Genomic DNA, 16,227 nt, shown 5'->3' with positions numbered 1-16,227 from the left:
TAAACATTCCAGAAACACTTGTTCTCTCACCCTCTGCTCCCATTCGCCCTGCACTTCACATACCTGGCTTCGGTTCCCTTTATAATCCCCTCTCTTCCCTCAGTCTGGGTGAAGTTTTGCCAGTTTCCTCTGTAACTCTGAGCCTTGTATTCCTAGCTTCTTGTATTCCTAGCCTTCGTCTCTCAGCCCACTGCTCTGTTTACCTAATCCTGACCCTCGCCTGTGACCACGACCACGTCTTTGCCTAGCCCTCGATTGCCCTGATCTGCCAGCACCCGACCCACGCCTGTCCGACCATCCCTTCGATCACGCACTGCAATTGCGTCCCCTGTTCCCGTGCCCCGCGGTGTTCATGACAGAGTGTCATATATAGTCTATATATGTACACAGTTAGGTCCATAAATATTTGGACAGTGACACAATTGTCATCATTTTGGCTCTGTACGCCATCACAATGGATTTCAAAGGAAACAATCAAGATGTGCTTTAAGTGTAGACTTTCATCTTTAATTTGAGGGTAGTTACATCTAAACTGGGTGAATGGTGTAGGAATTGCACACATTTTTATGTGTCCCCCCAGTTTTAGGGGCTCAAAAGTATTTGGACAAACTAACATAATTCTGAATTAAATTATGAGTTTCAATACTTGGTGGCAAATCCTTTGCAGTCAATGACTGCCTGAAGTCTGAAACCATAGACATCAGCAGATGCTGTGTTTCTTCCCTGGTGATGCTCTGCCAGGCCTGTACTGCAACTGTCTTTAATTCCTCCTTGTTCTTTGTTAGGATTTGCTTAGGATCTACTCCCCTTCATCTCCTCCCTCCTCAACTCCTCACTCCTCTCTGGCTGTTTCCCCTCTGCATTTAAATAAGCTGCTGTCATCCCACTCCTCAAGAAACCAACCCTTGACGCCACCTCTCCTCAGAACTACCACCCTGTCTCCCTACTCCCCTTCCTCTAAAAGACTCTTGAGCAGGCGGTCCACCGTCAGCTCTCTGCATTTCTTTCCCATCACTCACTCCTTGATCCTCTGCAATCTGTCTTCCACACAGCTCACTCCACTGAGACGGCTCTCCTGGCAGTCACTGACTCCCTCAGCTGTGCTCGGGCGGCCTCCCTCTCCTCAGTCCTCATCCTCCTTGACCTCTCCGCAGCATTTGACACCATTGATCACTCCATCCTCCTCTCCTGCCTCGCTGATCTCTGGGACTGCTCTCACCTGGTTCTCCTACTACCTCAGTGACCGGATCTACCAAGTGACATGGTGAGGCTCCTCATCCACCCCCCAACCTCTCCTCACAGGCGTTCCCCAAGCCTCCGTCCTGGGCCCTCTCCTGTTCTCTATACACTCGCTCCCTGGGCCCCCTCATCGCTTCCCATGGTTTCTCCTACCACTTCTACGCTGATGATGCCCAGATCTTCCTGTCCTTTCCCTCTTCTTACCCTCTCATTGCCTCTCACATCTCTTCCTGCTTGTCTGCTATCTCCGCCTGGATGCACTCGCACCACCTCAAGCTCAACTTCTCCAAATCGGATCTCCTGTTTTTCCCCCACTCTTCCTCACCTTCTGCTGACCTCCCCATCTCGATCCCCTTGGAATCCACTACACTCTCTCCTTCTTCTTCCGCTAAGAACCTAGGAGTCATCCTCGATCCTGTGCTCTCCTACACCCAGCACATCACCACGCTGACACGCACCTGCAGATTCTTCCTGAGCAACATACGCCGGATCCGTCCCTTCCTCACCGACTACTCGACTCAGCTGCTCGTCCAGTCACTGGTCCTCTCCCGCCTGGACTACTGCAACTCCCTCCTGGCCGGCCTGCCTGCAACTACTACCCGCCGCTCCAGCTCATCCAGAACTCTGCGGCTCGTCTGGTGTCTCTCTGCCCCGATTCGCACACGCTGCTCCACTGCTCCGCTCCCTCCACTGGCTCCCGATAGCGGCACACATTCAGTTCAAGACTTTGACCCTCACCTACCGCTGTCTCGACCACACTGCACCAAGCTACCTTCAGACACTCGTCTCTCCATACATCCCCTCCAGACCACTGCGCTCCTCCAGTGCCAGAAGACTAACTCTGCCTCCTCTCCACTCTCCTTCCTCCAGAGCCGCTCCTTCTCATCCCTGAACCCTAAGTGGTGGAACGACCTGCCCACCGAAGTCAAAACAGCAGAGTCCTTGACATCATTCCGGCGCTTACTCAAGACCCATCTTTTCAGACAGTACTTATAATATTAGTCCTTTTAGTCCCGTTAGATAGCACTTTACAGAGTTTTATTATGCTTCTTGCGTTATTTATTGATTTCCTCCTTGCTCCCTTTCCCATAACCCTTGACTGTGACCTTACATCTTGACAGCACTTAGCTTTTACTTTCCAGGATGTATGTCCACACTTACTGTACTTAACTGTATAAATTAGAAGTTATAAAATGTATTATATCTTGAATTGCTTTGTTTAACGTAAATTTTAATTTGTAATGATTGATGCCTTTACCTAACTGTATTTTTGCACTTTGTTTTGCACTTATGTTGTAAGTCGCCCTGGATAAGGGCGTCTGCCAAGAAATAATAATAATAATAATAATAATAATAATAACTCAATAACTCAATATGCAACTTTTCATTTTCATTATTTTTTATTGTAAAGATATTGCAGATTTAAAAAACAAAAACAACCTAAAAGGTACATATCTACTTTTCCCAAGCAGAAGTGCTGAGAAGACCATTTTTAACGTACCAGTTTCATGATGTTGGTCTTCAATTTCACTTCTGTGGTGTTTTTTTTTGCAAAAACGTTCTGGGAGCGTTTCAAACACTTTGTTACATTCCACACTTTTCAGCTCCTTTACAGTTTATGATTTGTATTGCGTAACAAATCACTGATGACAGGAATAAACTTCCTTATAACCAAAAAGTCAATAACAGATCAGTGGCAACGTTTATGATAATGACAGTGATTTTATTCTCACAAAAGGGGTGGCATCCCTCTAGTGGATATTGTGGGGTACTGCAGATCAGTGGTAAAATCCACCCAGAAGCAGCTCCCTTCCCAGTCAATGCAGCAACTCGGATGGGATTTTTTTCTCTCATCCTAAACGGGCTTAAACGGGGCCTAGAAAAGATCTGTTGGCCCCTTCAGTCCGCTGGTCTCACTGGGGCTTCTTCCACTCCTTCAGGAAGTTGAAGCTCCTCCTCTTCTGTCTCAGGGTGGGCAGGAAGGATTCGCGGGGTGAGGGGTTGGAAATGGCGGGTTTGGACTCGTCCCCTCGGTGCCTCATTAGGGCCACTGCGGGCGTCACCTTCAGGCTGTAAGGGTCTTTGTCCTGCAGGAGACAGGGGCACTGGTCAGCGAGACAAGAAACAGCAGCTCGGTACTACTGGCACTGTAGCAACACTGAAGTATGGTGGCGAATGTCCTTCTGTCCCCTGAGCTCTGTAGTGTCAGTCTAAACAATAATAACAATTAAACACAGGCAATGCGGTGGAAGCAAGGCGGTGTGACCCTGCCCTCACCTGGGCTTGTGAGATGCGAGGAGACGCCTGCCTCTCGGAGCCGTCCTCGATGGAGTCCGTCTGCGTGGAGAACAGGCTCAGGTCCCACATGGACTTGCTGGTATTCGTAAGGCGGGGCGCGACAGTCGAGCTGCGGCGAGACAGCACCCCCTTCAGGATGTCACTGAGGGAGCTGGACACGCCTGTGTGTGGGACCTGCGCTCGGGCATTCTGCAGCTGCTGAGGGACACAGAGAGAGATAGAGGGAGAGGGGATTCAGGTGTCTATGTCGTCTCGTCTTTGTCCTCGTCTGAACAAAGTGGGGAAGCAAAAAGAGCAACGCAACGCCTGTATAATGATGTGCACGATGGCACATGTACAACTCAATACTCAGCAATGTTAATTAGCATTTTTGTTGTCTAGCCACAGGGCGAACTGCAAGTTCCGGTAACACAAACAATACACACAAATGCTAATTCCACGGCACCGTGGGACTTTCTGATAGGGGCGTGAAAAAAATCCATAAGCCAGGCCTGCCTTTGCTGCCGATGTGTCGGGTTCGAGGCTCGACTGCAGTTGTCTCAGTCCGGTGCTCGGCCACGCTGCCGGTACCGGGTCTCTGTGAAGCGTGGAAATGTAGCGCCTCTGGCCCTGGACTTCCTCCTGTTTGTGATTGGAGTACCAGGGTGTAAACTCCTTCTTCCAGGCGTTGGGTTTGTGGTGGTGGGTCAGCTCCGCACTTTGCCCGTCTCCGAGAGCGCCGGCCCTTTGCGCAGGGTTGTTATTACTCCTCGGCCCCTCAGCCCTTGGCGTGTCCCTTACAAAAGGGACATAACACATTCGCCACTGAATACAAAAACTATGCAATCCCGAGATACAATCAACAGCAACAACAACTCAAGTTTTTTGCATGCAACTATACACACACACACACACACACACAACACTATAAACTATGTAACACACTGAGGAGGGTACATACGATTGTGTGGGCTGTAGATCCGAGGCCTGGGCGTCAAGTGTCCTACATGAGAAAGATGGAACATTTTCTGTATTTAGGTCTACTGATTTAAGGCCACAACTCTGGGGAAAACACTGCAGTCCCATTTGATGGCAAGGTAATGGCGTCCATTTACAGATGTGCTTTAATACATTCAGGACCACGATGCACTGTTTAACACCGAGGTGAAGTGACCCTGTGGGTGGAAGGTCGCTAGGAGGGGTCAGGAAGGGTTTGTATGGGGCTCTGAGACACAACACTGCTGACAGCTTAGAGCGAGGACATCACAGCCTATTCCCATCTGCAACGTGTCTCATCATCTTAATAATCCCTAGACCTGAGGGACAGACATCATCCCACCCTGCGCTTCTCTGTGCATGTATTCTCCCACATGCCTGAAACAGTCCCCTGCTTTTCTGCTCATGAAAGGTGGAACAGTATACACAGCAGCAGCAGGGCATGCCTCTCAATCCCGCCTCAGGCTCAGCCAAGGAATTCGTTTCTTACGTTGCTGAGAGAAAGGCAATATAGAGAGATGTGCAATGGAAAAATGAAAAATGTTCAGATTATATAATGTCAGTAAACTACATGAAGATAAACTACTTCATACTACCCTCTCACAGCTTTAGTGTGGAGGTCTCAGTCCGGAGACTATTATTCACTTATGAACTTGTAAACAATTTGCAGTGTTTATTTCAAAGCGAATAAAGAGCTGACTAAAATAATACTTAAGGGCAAGTAATTCTTTGAATGAACAGGAAAGCCCAGCCCTTCGGTTAGTAACGCAGCGAGGGCACACCTGTACGAAGTGGCACTGTGCCTTCCAGCCCGTGTCTCTGCCTGGGAGCTCTGTCGTGTGCCGCAACACAGGAATCAGACCACATGACTGCTGCTGTGCAAGACAATACTTCCCTATTAATACCTTAGTCTAAACACTGCCAGGAGAATTGCAAATATGACTTTACACATCGGACTTAACGGAACAGATTTATTAAGAAAAACTCCAGCGACAATATATTTCCTCAGCTGTGTCCTCATCCACCGTGAGACCCGTCGTTAACACTTCAAGCTTTTTAAGGAAATCAGATCTGGTAAGAAGGTCCATTAAATAATGACTAACCTTCGTGACGGCTGCCTATCAAAATCCTGGAGATTAAATCTGCAGTGATGAAAAGAAGTATAAAGGAAAGTGGAACTAAATCCCACTCACATTGATGCATTAATTCCTGGTAGTGAGGACTACATGGTGAGGAGATGCTGACAAATCCAAGGAGGGGCATAAATAGGTGAAATTCAGCTACCAGCTTTAGTTAAGAAAGGAAGCTAAAAGCTCACAACATTTGAACTATTGGGATTTGTCAGCAAAACAGAAGAGCCAAGGAATTTAGCCTTGTGTGTACATTGTTGCTTTGACTGTGTGGATGTATTTCACACAATAGGACCCTGATATGAGGGTACGTGGTTGTTTTTAGCAAAGGTCAAGGGTTATCCTGCCTGCAAAACTCATCAGATTTGGTATTTTTAAATGAGAGAGAATTTTGCAGTTAATATTTGAATGTTGGGTGTTCTCTTTGTTCTTCACGGGCAAACACACAGCACAATATCATAAACATTAGTTACTTAACTATATTTAATGAATACTTCAAAGCAGGCCAATACGTAGGACTGAACACGTACTTCAGAAATAGCCTGGAGAACTTTGTGGCTTACATGTAGACTGAGCAGTGGACACTGTGTGGGGTGACAGACGTGTGGTCCATGTGTTAGTAAGTCTATTTTGCGCTCTTACCTGAATCCTGAAGGATTGCTGTTCTTGTTGTGTGTTTCTGTCGGAGAGCGGAGATGTGGGCTGAGAAAGACCAAGCAAACAGAGACACAGACAGAAAATGATCTTGGTCAATAGGATCTGAACCAACGCGAGTACATACATGTGCGCTGTGTGGAGATCTGACCCCTTTGTTACCACTGTATTCTTCAGAAAAGGCAGTCACTTTGTGTTGATGTTAAGTGAACGTCTCTCCTATATAGTTAAAGCTGGGAAATTGAAAAGGTTCTGCTATTGAACGCAGGACACTTTCACGGAACCATGCTCTGCAATTACTGGCTCTGCAGAGACAGAAACATATTCCTTAATGTTTAAACTGAAATCATGTCCAGTGCTGATTTAAGTGCTGATTAGTTTGGTGATTTTGTACAGGATGCAAAGGCCACCAAAGTCAAGTCAAGGCCAAGAGCTACAGCAGTTCTCATACAGGGAACCTAGCGTTACGAAGTGCAGATTATAACCACTTCTTCACAGCGTAAGCGGAGACTTACAGGTAACTGTTAGCAGAATATACTCTTATATAGACTGAGCTGTTTCCAAAGAGATAAGATACACAGGGAGGAGAGTGTGTTTAGCAAATATGTGCACACTAGACACTGTATAATGACACAGAGCAGTCGAGCAGTTTTCTACGCTCTTACCTGAACCCTGGCAGGTTGCTGGTCTGAGAGTGTAACACAAAGTCACACAGGGTGGTTGTTTTGAGGAAACTCTCTATTGTAACTTGTGCAATAGAGGGTTAAAAGGTTACAGATAAAGGTGTCAGCAGCTACACTGAGAAAACATACATTTGTGCAACTGGGAGATCCACATCCTTTGGATCAACTTTCCTACACCATAAATAGTTAAATAAACATATTTAATTTGGCCTCTATTAACTATAGTGGTTCTATTGAAGAGTAAAAGAAAAAGGATGTTTTGTCACCTAAATTTGGTTCACAGATTTTGTTTTTCCAACTTGTTGAAACTTGAAAAATACTCACGATACATGTGACAATTTAAAGCTGAGATAGGATTATTTTATTAAATTACTAATAATTTACTAATTAAAGTCACCCACTCAACATTTAAGGTCTGACATTGTTGCTTTGAGTCTTTTGAGACTACAAACACTGGGTGCAGGCAAGAGAAACAGAAACAGCATTTCAGATACTGTGGCAAATAACAGCCAGCAGAATCTTTCTACTAAAATAAATACATATATATTATATATATATATATATATATTAGAAAATACAATCCTATGCATTACAAAGGGGTCTTGCAAAACTCCATGAACTTCAGGGTTCTCTAAGATAGCAGTGTTAACTTTAGCTGCAGGATGAAAAGAAACAACATAATGCAACACTATTGCCACCACCCTAGAACAATATTATCTTTCCCATGACTGGAGTTACGATCGAAACCGGCGGCTCACTAACTGCACGCTTGTTCTAGTGCAATACAGGGGAAGCAGCTTACCAATTCGACATTTTAAAATACTATTTAGTGGAGGAAAAGTTAGTCATGTGTGGCTGGTCTACCTACTTGTTTAGATTCGGCTCTGATGGTGAAAGCTCCTCCCCCACTGGGGCCCGCCTCTCGAAAGTGGGATGGGCGTTCGGATGTGGCCCCGGCCGCTCCCGCTCCCGGCTGTGGTCCGGCTGGTTGATTGGGTTGTCCGTGAGACCCTCCCCCTCGTTCCAGTGCAGCACACCGAGCGCCACCCAGTTCAGGGGAGAGTCTGTGAGTGGAGGCGTGACTGAGTGACCGGCACTGTCCGGGGTGAAGTGTGAGGGGTTTTCACTGTCCGAGTGTTCAGGGTAGAGGGAGGAGCCCTCGGGCGGGCCGGGCTGTTCTGCGGCCCTCCACTCGCTGGGCACGGGAAGCGACGAGGCGTACAGCACGCGGAACTCGCTGTCGAAGGCCTCGACCACCTGACCGCTCAGCACCGTCACCAGCTGCCGGTGCAGGTGGGCGTCTGTCCAGGTCAGACTGCCAAGGAGAAACAAAGAGGGCCGAGTAGACCAGAAGATCAGGAAAGGTTTGAAATCAACCCATGACGTTCATCAAGCCGTTTCTTGAAGGAAATCCAAAGATGTTGACTGGCTAAGGTTTGTTCCAGACCACCACCTCCCTTTGTGTAGGCAAGTGCCTGTTCAGTCCCATGCGCATCAATTCTACATTCCAGCTTGTGCCCATTTGCCTTTCTTATTCACTGAGCTGAAAGAAGGTCCCTGCATGTGGACTGTCGGTACCTTTCAGGATTTCTAACAATTGAATAGAAGTTTTGTTCTAACCAGGAATAACTCAGGAGAACTATTTAACTAAAGAGAAAATGCAAGATATGTGTTTAACTATATACTTGCTCTTAAATTGTAATTGTGCATTCAACTTAGTATATGAGGATTATGCTGTATCCTGTATTTATTAGAGCCCTCTGTGTTTTAACACTATGGAACTTTTACACATGTATACTACCCTAAGAGATGTAATCTAATGGATTATTAACTGTATGTTTGCCTTGGGAGATGTCAGTGAAGCGAGCACTTAAATAACTAAAAACTAATATCCTCTGAGGCCAAGAGGGGTAATAGGTAAGATCAGTAGTTGGGGTCTTAAAATATACTGTGACAGAGGTCAGAACAGAATTTTATTGTGGAGTTTATAGAAACCAAAAACCTGCTCCACCAATTGGATCAGGAAGGACAGTGAGCATCATTTAATAAGGAAAATGAACAGATCGGATATTAGAAATGTAGGCTGACCCCAACCCCTGAACAGTAAAAGAACTAGGTGACAATCGCTCCAAAGCAGATTCGTTTTCTTTCACTGCGTGTTATGTGTGCCATCAGGGCAGCTCAGTGTTGTTCTACCTGTAACTTCCCATCAACACCTTCTGCAAATCCACCAGGAGGAAGTTGTCCTTCATATCGCCGGTCACCACTTGTCCATCCCGCGAGCAGAACGTGTTGCCTCCCAGGACCCGCACGCTGATATTCTGTGAGGAAATGAGGGTGCGTTTGCTTGAGAAACATGCTCTGAGTCGACCATTACGTCAGTCTCTTCAGAGCAACTCAAGTGTCATAGATGATATATTCCAACACATTCATGAACGAGTATTTTGATGCATGAAACTTATGACACAATATAGGCCTTAAAATGGTATTAAGGTATTAAAATGTTGCTCTGTGTACAATTGATGATATTCAAGGCTTCTAGAGCACCAGCCTATTTCTAAAAATAATGGCAATAACAATACAGGTTATACCGCTAAGATATAAGTTTTGCTTTGACACTATCTTTGTGGTTTCTTTGTAACAACTGTAAATGTGTCCTGATTCAGTACAATATTGATGCTGTGAGATAAGATACTGTATTACACTCTGGAACTAGAATATTGTCTTTGGAAAGTTGTTCAGATAATGTCTCAGTGTTAAAACATGTCTTATGTCAGGAGCGTGCATGTGTCTGCATTCCAGCATTGCCGAGCACCGTTGCATAATTGTCTTCACCATTCAAGAGATGACAGAAAACGAATGCAGTTAAACCTGTCCGCCGCTGTTCTGAACTTTGGTAAAACTCCCAGCTGCATTCCATTTACTGACAGATTTGTACTACGCATCGGCTTGGGTGGGGCAAGATTCCCCTGAAGGAGCGAGTTAAGTTGTCCATCTGTGTTGTTCGTTCTTGTTCCCCAGGATTACGCTCACAGATATTTATTTTTCCCTTCTCTGGCGTTGTCTGAGGCCTTTTATGCAAAGGGAAAATTAAAAATGCTAAGGGACATGCTGTGTCCATGCCCAGGACTGCGGCTGTGATAGGAGAGCAGAGAGCTCTCAGAGTCAACAAGGGCAGACATACGCACAGGTGGAAACCAGACATTACATTAACACAGGTTCATTACTGCCAGGCCCCAGTCAGCCGAGCAGATGTACACTTCGCAGTCTGAACGTGTGGCCGAATGTCACTTGAGAACGACGGGAAGCTCTCGCTCAGCAGATTACCCAAACACTACCTTGGAAATTGGCAAGTGTTTCCAGAGAACTCACAGTCAAACTAACAACCCCTATCATGTTGCCTTGACACAATAAGTGGTGATTTTCTCCTTTTGGTTTCTTTATATTGACACGACTCCCTTTCAATACAACAGATGGTGCTGAAATACTTCCAATGAAACCCTGGCCCCTTTTCAAAGACGTCTAAGATTACCACTTGAATTCTGTCTGCTTTGTTTATTCAGTTAATGAACCGTTTTGAGTTCAGTGATGAACGATATATGCCAGCCTCCTAAATTCTTCTGTGTTGGACTGGAAGTAAAACAAAAAAGAAGAGAGACTATTCTACAGTCTCTTTTCTTTTCCTAAAAACAATGCAATAAACTCTTATTTACTCTACACTCAGCTGCCCAGAAGTGTGCATCATACATCCTATGTAAATAAAATGTAATCATAGGCAAATATTGTTTTTGTCAAAGGGCTCTTAAAGTGTAGTTCTCTCTTTGTTTATTCTGGGTGCGACCGAGTCAGTGAATCACGAGCGAGACGGTCGAGTCTGTTCCCTTGTGTTTGGCATATCAGTCGTTGGTGTCCTAACCCCGGTTACCTGGTGCCTCAGTCGGCCGAGGAAGCAGTGCTCCAGCAGGTCTCTCCGGTTCAGGATGATGTAGACAGGTACACCGCGGGCCGCAGCGTTCAGCAGGTCGGAGATCACCATGCTGTCTGTCAGTCTGTCGGTCACCACAGCGATCAACTGCCAAATAAACGCACATCGACATCCTGGATAAATTCTCCTTTCGGTCCCAGTTTTTAGTGTTAGTATCTGGATTTGTTGCTATTGTAAGGATAAGAAAGGAAAGGTGAAGGAACAAAGCGAGAACTGACTGTTTTCGTAATTCAATCACTGCAAGATTTTGAGTATAAAACTAATTAAATTCACCCAGTTACATGATAGCATCGCTACTGTTGTCTGAGTTGCCAGAAGAAACATTCTGACTGAAAGCACTGATTGAAATGAAGAGACAAAACAATTGATTAAACAGAGAACAAGATCCAAATCAACCAATCAATGATCTCTAACCATATTTGTCTGCGTTCCTTAAATGTGGCCTGGCTATAATACACTATCAATCTGAACCCTTTACCCCATCTCCTACACCTGTAAACTCAACAATAAATGTCTACAATTAACTACATAGTCAGCAATAGCGGCTGATGTGTTAAACCTCTGCCCAAAGCCGATTTTGCTATAAAAACATCCATTTGTTTAATTATTAGCTTCATAGAGGATGGTATTGAATCCCCAAACCTTCTGAAACCTTTCCACACTGGGAACTAAGAAAAAAAGGCATTCCTCTGACTGATCCTTCTCAAATACCAAACCTAGGAGAACAAGAACATCATGCAAGTTCATTATTAAACTGAAAACACTTTGAAATATGAGTAGATGTCATGGAGATTTCCAGTGAAAAATTCTTTCTTATAAAAATGAAAATAACTTGTTTATTTTGGCTTCCCATTGGGGTTTCAATGAGATTTCTAGATAAAGGCAGTAACTATAGGAGTTTGCTGTATTCTTAACGTGGGTGAAGATGTCACTGTTTGTGTGGGGATCAGACGCAAGTGACCGGTCGCTCCCTACCCTGCTGGCTCCCTGGATCAGCCTCCTCACCACCTCTCTGATGGGCGGCGCTCCCTCCGTAGGCGGGCTGGTGTAGACCATCGCTCGGGTGACCCCCTTCCAGTCCCCGTTCTCGGGCCAGCCTAGCTCCAGGATGGGGGCGGGGATGTCAGAGTGCTGGGGCCAATAGCTGAGCGAGAAAGGCCGGCCGACCACCGAGCCCCCCTCCGTCACCGGCCCTTCCAGCTTCTCCGGCTGCACTTCGCTGTGTTTGAAATCCTGGGCCCAGTGGTCGATCAGAAAGACCTCCTCCTGGGACAGGAAGGGACTGAGCTTCTCCAGGCTCAGTTTGGTGTGGAAGGCTCCCGGGCCGGCGCTCAGCAGCGACTCCAGTGCCCTGCGCTCGGCCTCGCTGTAGTAGAACTCGGGGCTGGACTCCGAGATGGGCAGGAACACCGCCTCATCGTTCAGGCTGAGGTCTTGTGAGTTGGACATGCCCTTCACCGACATGACGATCACCAACTGGATGGGGTTTAGTGAACACTCCTGAATTGTCCTTCCTCCCCCTCCTCCTTCTCAGATTCACACCACAGGTTAACAGCGTGTCTTTAATCAGCGATGTCCTCGATATTAAACAACCCTTTCGTTTGCAGGGGACTGCTGATCAGGACCAGACTAAATAGCAACGCGATGGTGCAGATGGATCCTCTTCAAGATGTGAAAACACACATCTCATTCCTATTACAATCATCCAGAAGGAAATAAGTCACTTCACTTTACGCATGTTTGGTTTGTGGGCATCGGGCATCAGCAATATATAATAGTGATCATCCAATCACTGATCCCTGGAGACAGTCCGGGCACTTCATTGGAAGGGGACGGCCTTCAAAACAATGACAATATCATATTAACAAGGCTGTAGGAGACAGGAGTACCTGCATGTGTTAACAATCAACCATGTGAATAAAGCATGTTTCCTATGCGGTCTGATTATGGCATTGTTTTTCATAGCTTCCAAACACTGGAGTGTGCAGTTTAAAGTAATAACAAGGAAATGTGTCTACAAGTAGATACTAGCCTTGACTGGTCAGTTTATGTATTATGATTACTTTTCATGTACGAGCACATACACCTGTATGAAGGACAAAGAATGGAAATAAAATGAATGAGATTTAGTTTCACCCGAGTTTTAAACGTTTTTGTATGAAACACGTACATTCCCAATATATTTGAAGACAGATATGATCATTAGAAGGCTGTTTTAGATGTGCAATACACCCATGTAGTTTCACCCACATTTACATTTTTAGTTTGCTTGGTTTCCATAGGTGAAATACAGGTACTGTAGTTTTGCATGAGCGTACGCATATCACATGATGGTAACTAGGTCACTGAATCCTCACAGCCTAAACAACATTTCAAAAGCTGCCATTCAGACACTGTCCCACATCACACCAGCATCTGTCAGGTGAGAGAAAAGCCATGTTGGTAAAAGTACATTTTTGATAGTGCCCTCTCCTTGGTCATAAATATGGTCTGTAAATAAACAACACCAGCATGAATTGAAATTAGTCAGAATAACAGGAAAATAAGTTAATGCCTTTCACTAGATTGAGAATATGATCAAAGAGAGAATGACAACGATACATCATACAAACAACTACAATGAATAGTGGATGAGCCCTTTATAGTAACTCCTTCTACATTTGCTAGGGCAAGTAGAGCACATTGTGAAGAACATAATCTCTGTTACAAAAGGAAACATGTTCCATATTAGTCACATTGAAACAAGTCAGTCAAATGGAATATGGGACATGTAGCTCAATTGTTTCTCTACTAATACTACCAATTATATCAACAAGAAAATCAAGAATGAAATATTCCCTTTCTAATGAGCCGACAGTAAACATTGCCGGCGATCACGATAATTAAATCAGGGACAGCATTCGAGCTGATCAAACCGAGATAGTGGACAGCAGCTCCGAATAATATCAGTAACTTGATCAAAGTGGAGATGGTGATAACATTCAAACTGTAAACAGACATAAGATACACTAGCAACAAGTGTATAGATTAGAGCGATTGTAAAGACACTTACTGGAGCGATCTCCTCATTTGTGTCCGTGTCTCTAGGGGCACTTTGTAATATATGTCACAGTGTGCGTTTTGTTTTTTTTCAAACAGGAAAACATCTAACCTGGAAAGTGCATCCATCAACACAAGCCTTGGAAAGCACTACCTCAAAGTGCTGCACAAAAACACCCAAGAACGGCACAAAAGTGGACCATGGTCTGTTTTAAAGTGTTGGAAAGGAATACATATGGAGCCTCAGCCCCCCAACTCTAGACACATTCCACATTTGTCAGGCGACGTTTAACCTGCCTGTCCAGAACTCAAATACAAATAACCTGGAGTTCATGTATCTATATATTTCAAGAGGAAACATAGTTCAGGAGTTTAGACATAAATATGCATCCTAAAATAAATAAACGACAATGATGTTTCAGAGTATTGAAGACCTTATCAAGGTGCTTCTTGAAGGATCCCAGTGTATAATCTACCTCTCTTTTGAAATACACATGAATGGGATGCTACTTGTCAAATTAATAACATGACTAAATACATATCTACTGTTCCAATATAAAGTGGTTGCAGCTGATCTGTTCAGAAAAAGAAACACAGTAACTGTCAAAAGCATTTAGTGTAGTTTTTGAATAAAACCAAAGGCTCAAACATATAGTTCATAGACACTAAGGGGAAATGAGGGAATTATGACTCTACATAGATTATGCAGTAAATCCCCAGGTGCAATATTTTCCTCTTCTCCCATAGAATAACAAAACTAAGAGAAAAACAACAGGTCGGGTGCCTTTTACTGCCAAAACCAATCATTCATGTAATAATTTGTTATTTCATTGAAAAGCTGACCAACAAGTAAGATGAGGTAGAGGTCCAGAAAGCAGTATATTGTTATAGGAGACAACAGGCAAGTAAATCAGCGACAGCAGAGGCTAGCACTAAGAGAGAGAGCGACAACCATTGAAAGGTGAAGTCCACTGCAGTACTCACCCTAAGCCTGCGGTCCCTATCAGGCTCTCTGCTGTGGTGCTGTGTCACCGATCAACCCGTTCCCTTCCCTCTCCTCTCCCCTCCGCACACTCCCTCCCCCACCCTGCTCCCTCTCTCCATCCTTCTCTACCTCGTTCACTGGCTCCTTCCCACTGTCTCCATTCCTCCTCTCCAGATCCATTCCTATCTTGCCTGTATTTATTTATTTATTTACTCCTCCTCTCTGTAAGTGTCTTATCGCACACTCCCCGAGGCATGCTGTCAAGGAGAAGAATGATTGTTAAACGACATTCACCTACTGTGCGGGTCCTAGCTGCTTTGTATCCGACTGTGTCTGTCATACACAGTGACTTCTTTTCCATTGTCGTGCTGATATTCAAATTTCAGGTGTTTCCCTATATTAAGTTTCTCCTGCCTTCAGTTCATTCATTCATTGTATTTTTGTGTTTTTATCCCCGATTTGCCTTTGTTTCACTTCGAAATGTCTCATCACGTGTTCTCTCCAACCAGTCGGTCCAGTAAAGCAGGTCTGACTGGTGCAATATCAAGAGAAACGGACAGAATCAAACAACCAACCCCCAGATCATTTACATTTCATTTACAAGGGCAGTCCGCCTTGCTCGCTCCTTCTCTCCCTCCTCCTCTCGCTGTCCCACATCCAAAATGGGAAAACTTGTATGGTTAATGATTAACCAGCCACACTGAAAGATAAATAATAAAACAAGGCATGGCCCATTGCAAAGATGTGTCCCACTATTTTTTCTTGATCACTTTTTTTCCTCTCAAGTCATCTCTGTTTCAGGATAGAGAAAGCAAAGAAAGTCTGTTGAATGTATTACTAACCAGCCTTAAAATGACACCCGGGAGGCCTCTGACTTTAAAATGCCATGCAAAGTGGATCTTGTTAGGCTCTAGTTAAACAAAAGCCTTTATTTGCTCCGTCCTGTTCAACCCAGGAATGTCACGTCACACCTTTCTGCCACAACTCTATCATTTAACTCATACCTCTGGCAGCAAGCTGAAAATGTACAAAAGACAAAGCACTCATTTTGTACTTCACCCACCCACTGGGAAAAAAAAAGAATAAAAAAAACTTAAATAAAAGGAACCTGAATTTGAGAGACATTTTCACAACTGTATGGTTTTATTTTATTAGGTTTGTAACAAAGTAAGTGGTTGAAGCACTGGGATACCAGGATAACTACACAAGACAAACAAACTGATCATTTGCTAGATTATC

The 16,227-nt window shown here is 44.7% G+C and overlaps 1 protein-coding gene across 4 annotated transcripts; it reads right to left on the bottom strand.

Annotated features, from left to right (window-relative positions):
* Positions 1-2,616: 2,616 nt before the first annotated feature.
* Positions 2,617-15,794, bottom strand: fam83e (family with sequence similarity 83 member E). 4 transcript variants are annotated; one of them, XM_066690961.1, is made up of 11 exons: positions 15,283-15,794; positions 11,940-12,801; positions 10,905-11,051; positions 9,176-9,300; positions 7,848-8,294; positions 6,285-6,344; positions 5,616-5,654; positions 4,478-4,519; positions 4,033-4,312; positions 3,517-3,735; positions 2,617-3,326 (listed from the first exon to the last, which is right to left on the bottom strand). In XM_066690961.1, exons 2-11 carry the CDS (start codon positions 12,426-12,428, stop codon positions 3,153-3,155), a joined length of 2,022 nt encoding a protein of 673 aa, XP_066547058.1. In that variant the 5' UTR covers positions 12,429-12,801; positions 15,283-15,794; the 3' UTR covers positions 2,617-3,152. The 4 variants fall into 4 exon arrangements, with proteins under 4 accessions (XP_066547058.1, XP_066547059.1, XP_066547057.1 ...); XM_066690962.1 differs by lacking the exon at positions 15,283-15,794 and adding an exon at positions 15,118-15,266; XM_066690960.1 differs by lacking the exon at positions 15,283-15,794 and adding an exon at positions 14,988-15,081.
* Between the last annotated feature and the right edge of the window lie 433 nt (positions 15,795-16,227).

The sequence above is a fragment of the Amia ocellicauda genome, chromosome 18 (genome assembly GCF_036373705.1).
Source record: "Amia ocellicauda isolate fAmiCal2 chromosome 18, fAmiCal2.hap1, whole genome shotgun sequence".
Classification (NCBI taxonomy): Eukaryota; Metazoa; Chordata; class Actinopteri; order Amiiformes; family Amiidae; genus Amia; species Amia ocellicauda.
This window is presented reverse-complemented; position numbering and strand designations above follow the sequence as displayed.

Bases quoted from the DNA above. Each gene is read 5' to 3' on its own strand.
- fam83e (XM_066690961.1), bottom strand. From the start codon at position 12,428: ATGTCGGTGAAGGGCATGTCCAACTCACAAGACCTCAGCCTGAACGAT. The intron at 6,345-7,847 runs GTAGGTAGACCA...GGTCTTTCTCAG, and splicing joins TCAGAGCCGAATCTAAACAA to CCCACATCTCCGCTCTCCGA. The intron at 3,327-3,516 runs GTGAGGGCAGGG...TGTCTCCTGCAG, and splicing joins CTCGCATCTCACAAGCCCAG to GACAAAGACCCTTACAGCCT.